This window comes from Peromyscus leucopus, chromosome 5 (assembly GCF_004664715.2).
Source record: "Peromyscus leucopus breed LL Stock chromosome 5, UCI_PerLeu_2.1, whole genome shotgun sequence".
Lineage (NCBI taxonomy): Eukaryota > Metazoa > Chordata > Mammalia > Rodentia > Cricetidae > Peromyscus > Peromyscus leucopus.
Window position 1 is genome coordinate 83,120,483 of NC_051067.1, and position 5,101 is coordinate 83,125,583.

The window sequence follows — 5,101 nt, forward strand, 5'->3', positions numbered from 1 at the left end:
GCTCCAGCCCCAGGTTTCCCACTCTTCCCCCCCCCCCCCCCCCCCCGCGGACTCCTGCCGCAATCCCAGCTCCAAAGGTGTCAGGGACTGAACCCCGAACCCATGCCGGCATTTCTGAAAGCAGCCCCTTCCCTGGCACTCAGGGTAAAACGCTCAGAGCACCTAGAGACCAAATGCCGCCTGGCTACGGCCTTGGACTCCGAACTCCAGCGCGGTTACACGCCACCAAGCGGGAAGCGTGAGCACCCCGGCTTCTCCGGCAGATCCCCTACACCCTTGCACCTATAAAGAAGGAGGTGCTGGAGAGGGAAGCGCAGTGGGAGCGGCCCCGAAGTTGAGCGAGGACAGCTCCTGTGCATGCGACTGAAAAACACCAGTTGTGCGGGGTCGGAATGGGAGCAGGGAGGGAGAGCCTCCCAGCCCACGCCCTGAGCTCCTGGAAGCTTCCCTAAATCTTTCTGCTAAGTCATCAGAGAAGGCCCCAAGGCTCCAAGTGGACCCGCCGACAGAACCCAGTTCCCCAGGCCCTAGTAGGGAGTCGACCCCATTTTCTCCTCCGTCTCGGCCCTTTCTCTGGGGGCCCAGGGACTACCATCACCCCTTCTTGCAGAGGCCCTACCCTTCCTACCTCTGTGCGGACCACTTCCGCCATTGCTGTCCCTGGACCATGCTTGTCTTTTCCTGAAGATTCTTTAAACAACCGTGGGTGGGGTGGGGGTGGGGGTGGGGGACGCTAAAACACCAAAGAACCATCAAACAGATCGTTCCAGGCGGCAGACAAGCCGGTTATAGTCAAAAGTGGCAACAGCTCATTTATTTAGCCAAAAATAGATACTTTCTTGTACAATTTGGTTCACACGTATGTACATTTTTTCTGTATATACAAAAAGAGTCAGACACACTTATTCTCTCTGCACCCCTCCCCCAAATCAACAGAACAAACGAACCCCACAATCTAATGTGGGGCAGTACAGAAGCAACTTGGGTTGAGCCCAGGGGGGCTGGCTTTATTTCTTCTTTCTTTCGTTCTTTTTTTGTTTGTTTGTTTAGTGTTTCTTTTTTTAGGTATTCATACATAGACATGCTTGCAAGTCATAACTATACAGAGCGATTTGTCTTTTTTTTTTTTTTTTTTTTTACAATTAGTACAACGATTTAAAAATTGTTGAAAGAATTAAGATGAGGAGAGAGCTGATAGGACCAGAGCAGCATCCAAGTGGTTCTGGGGCCTGGAAGAGAGAGCGGAAGCAAAGGAAGCGGGATTTAGAGACATGGAGGCTGCTTAGGTAGGGGACATTCTACTGAGCCTAGGGTCAGGCATATGGAGTTGTTTAGCCCTGGGTGTATTAACTATAAGCTGGACAGAAGAGATCAGGATTCGAGGTCGGGGCTGGAAGGAGGTGGGCATCGCGAAGAGGAGGCCTTGTGCTCCAGAGGCCTGTTGGAGTGGCCAGATTTCCCCACTCTGTACCCACAGACCCTGCCTGAGGTGCCCGAGCTGAGAATAGAAAAGCGGCTCTGGGTCCACAAGAAGAGACGGAGGAGTGGGCTTTGGTGCCTTTTAGAAATAGTTTCCCAGCCACGTTTCTCCCTTCCCGGGATGGGGTGCCGGGAGCAAACGGTTTCTGCCATTGGCTCTGCGTATTCCTCATCCCTCCTGAAGGGTCTCCCACTCTGCGTCCCAAATTCGGGGTCTCTTACCGCCTTGGCACGGGCTGGAAAGCTGTCTTGAGCAACTTTTTCTCCATTTCCAAGGCACTACAGCGATCTGTAGGAAACAAGAGGAAGGGGGGAAAAAAGAGGCCTTCAGAACTCGGGGTCCAGGCCTCCAGGGGCCGAAGAGGAAAACACCTTTTGTACCCCAAGTCCCCGTTCTTTCCCTCTAGCCAAGGCGAGAGCCCCCCAAACCCCCTCCCACTGTGCCCACACTCCTGTAGTAGTCACCTGTTCCACTCTCCGGCTCCGTAGGCCGAGCATAGGCGGCGGCGGCGGCAGCGGCAGCCGCAGCGGCAGCCGGGTGACCCGTGGCTCCGGGAAGTCCCAGCAGGTGCTGTGGGGCCGAGCCCAACATGGACAGCGGGTGCGGCCGCGGGCCAGGCGGCGGGCCTGGGAAAGGCCGGTTGGTCCAAGCCGGGAATTTGCCAAGCGGCGCCGAGACGAGTCTGTGTGCGGCGGCTGCTGCAGCGGCAGCCGCGGGCGAGAGCTGCAGCGTCGGGGGCGCGACCGCTGCCCCAGGAGGAGAACCTCCGGCTCCAGGAGGCGAGCGACGTGGGTTGTCCGGGCTAGTGGCCGTTTCGGCCAGTGACCAGATCTTGGGCTTCTGCAGGGCGGAGGAGGGCGCTGGTGCGGGAGCGCAGGGGTCCAGGCCCGAGGGTGGAGAGGGTGGAGATGGAGGAGCCCTGGCCACAGGCGGTGGCGCCGGGGCCAGGCTCAGGACCGACAGCGGTCGCTCCTCCAAGCCTTCGGAGCTGTCGTCCGAGTCGCTATTTTTGCAGTCCGAAATGGGTCCTAGGCCGCCGAAGTCGCCGTTCCTGTGCGTTGCCCCAGCCAGGGCCAGTTCCGGCCCGGCTGCGGCGCTGTCTAAGTTTTCCAAATCGATCTCTTCATCCTCCTCGTCGTCGGCCAGGCCCTCGCCCCCCGTGTCCTCCTCCTCCCCTGCGAGCTCCTCCTCCTCCATCTCCAGCTCGCGTTTGCCCTCTTCCTCATCTTCCTCTTCGTCCTCCTCCTCCCGCTCGCTCCCATAAGCATTGCCCTCCTCGTCGGTGCGACTACGGGGTGCCCACGTCATCTTGTTCTCCTTCTTGAGGCGCCGGCGGGCGTTGGCGAACCAGGTGGACACCTGGGTGAGGGTCATCTTGGTGATGATGGCCAGCATGATCTTCTCGCCCTTGGTGGGGTACGGGTTCTTGCGGTGCTCGTTGAGCCAGGCCTTGAGTGTGCTCGTGCTCTCTCGGGTGGCGTTCTTGGGACGGGACGGGTCCCCGAACTGGTATTGGCCGTAGGGGTAGAAGGCAGGGTGTGGGTGCGGGAACGCGGCGGCCGTAGCCGGATGCTGGACCCCAGGGCTGTCCTTCAGCTCATACTGAGCGCCCTGTACGCACATGGAAAAGGAAGGGGACACGCGCGGAGGAGCGCGAGTGAGCTCTACCAGTCGCCGCTTCCACCCTCCCGCCGGGACCCTGGCTTTCTTCTCCACGCTCACTTCGCCCTGCACCCCAGCTCCAACCCCTTCTTTCCCGGGTTTCTCGGGCTCTTACCAGCTGTGGGAAGATGGGCAGCTCCGTAGCGTAGGGCAGGAAGGCGCCGTAACCCTGGGCGGCGGCAGCTGCCGCTGCGGCCGCGGCGTAGGGTGCCCCGTACACGGACGAAAGCACATTGGATAGGGACCCCGAGGCGGCCAGCTCTGAGGCTCCAACGCCCGGACCACTCCGGCCCCCTGCGCTGCCGCCTCCGCTGCCGCCGCCTGCGGCTCCCGGGCGCTCGGGTGGGTAGAGCGGGCGGATGTACTGGTATCCGAGCTGAGGGAAGGACATGGTGGCCCGCGGGGCACCTACGGAGACGGGGCCCGGCCCCCGGGGCCGCGGTGCTCAGCGCCGCACGCTGGCTCCGGAGCGCATCGGGGGCTGGGCCGAGCCCGGGCCGCGTTGCCTCCCGCGCTGCGCTGTGCTCCGCGTTCGCCTATTGATCGGCTCCGCGGCGGCGGCGGCGGCGGCGGCGGCGCGGCGGCGGCGAGGAGTCAGGTCAGGTCCGAACAGATTGGCCGAGATTCCCCGGGCTCCGGGCTCTGATTGACATTTCTACGGGGCCGCAAGCCCCTCCTCTCTGCGCCGCACTCCCTCCTCTAGGCCGGAGAGCCGCTCTGCGCTTAGCGCTCAGTTCTGTCCTCCTCTCCCGGAGCTGTGTCGCGCCTCGCTTCCTTCGCCCTCCTATAGTTTACACTCCCCTCCTGTCCTTTCCTCTCCCCTCCCCTCGCTGCGTCCCCCACCCCACCCCCTGATCGCTTCCGCTCCCGAGGCTCCTTCGCAGTCCTGGACGCTGGGAAACTGCGGTTCTTTTTCCTCTTTCCCTTTCTCACGGTTGGTTTTGCTCACCTCTCAGCTCTCTTCACTTTTCCTAGTCTGACTCCTCTCTTTTTAAATCTCTTTACTCTCTCATTCTCTCTTTCCTCTCCCCGGTCTCTGTGTCCTGGGCTAAGGCGATCTAAAGTTGTAGACACTTAGAATGCTGTGCTGGGGGTGTGTGTCCGCGTCAGTGTCTGTGTGTCCGTCCCCGCCCTTCCACCCCCTCCCTCACCCTTCCCCAAATCTCGAGTCTGACGTTGCGCCCTCTTATTCGACTTTTCCTCGCGTCTCCTCCTGGAGTCTCCAATCACCCGGGAGCCTTCTGGGCGAGGCGGCCTTCCCTCGCGAATACAGAGCGCCGGGCGGGGCGGGGCGGAACGGGACGCTGTCCTTTCCCGCCCCCCTCCTGCTAGCATGGGGAAGGGAGAGCCCAGACCAGGAGTGGCGGGTTAGTACAGGGTCACCTCGACCCTCGGGTCTTCCAACTCTTCAAAATTCTCAGCCCCCTCCGCAGCTGTAGTTCCGGGTTGGGACGGGACCCCGGACCTAGACAGGCCCCGGGTTTTTCTGTACGGTGGTGGTTCCCTTTGCAATGAGCTCCGGTCCCTAGGACGATCTCAATAGCCTAAGCCGGCAGCTAAAACAGTTGAGCGTGCAGCCTGGGAGTGAGGAGTGCTGCCCCTACTAGCTTTTAAAATACCGAATCTGTGCCGGGGAAACCCTGCTGTTTACCACGTTAACACCTCTGGGGTACCTCGGAGAGAATTCTCATTAGAAAGCGAGTTTGGCGCCCAGGTGGTCTTGCAGAACACGCTAAGAGTTGGAGCTCCTGGCTATGGGGTGGGGGAGGAGCTGAGAGCCTCACAGCGGAGGCTTTGGGAACTTTCCGAGAGCACTTCGAGAAGTTTCTGTGTTGTGTTTTTAGACGATTGCGACCATTCATTTCACTGCCCCTTCTCCTGTTCACTGGGCCCAATGCCAGTGTTTTCTTTTGGTGATAAAATCCCCCAGAGCCGGGGAGCGTGTGCATGTGGGGGTGG

General features: G+C 60.6%; 1 protein-coding gene across 1 annotated transcript; it reads right to left on the reverse strand.

The window, feature by feature from the left end:
- Positions 1-786: 786 nt before the first annotated feature.
- Irx3 (iroquois homeobox 3) lies at positions 787-4,287 on the reverse strand. The gene is made up of 4 exons (XM_028871505.2): positions 3,258-4,287; positions 1,945-3,091; positions 1,702-1,768; positions 787-1,229 (listed from the first exon to the last, which is right to left on the reverse strand). The coding sequence occupies exons 1-4, from the start codon at positions 3,531-3,533 to the stop codon at positions 1,175-1,177; spliced, it is 1,545 nt and encodes a 514-aa protein (XP_028727338.1). The 5' UTR covers positions 3,534-4,287; the 3' UTR covers positions 787-1,174.
- Between the last annotated feature and the right edge of the window lie 814 nt (positions 4,288-5,101).

Coding starts and splice junctions, on each gene's coding strand:
- Irx3 (XM_028871505.2), bottom strand. CDS start 3,533: ATGTCCTTCCCTCAGCTCGGATACCAGTACATCCGCCCGCTCTACCCA. Junction 3,092..3,257: donor TGCCCATCTTCCCACAGCTG/GTAAGAGCCCGA, acceptor ATGTGCGTACAG/GGCGCTCAGTATGAGCTGAA. Junction 1,769..1,944: donor GGAGCCGGAGAGTGGAACAG/GTGACTACTACA, acceptor TGTTTCCTACAG/ATCGCTGTAGTGCCTTGGAA.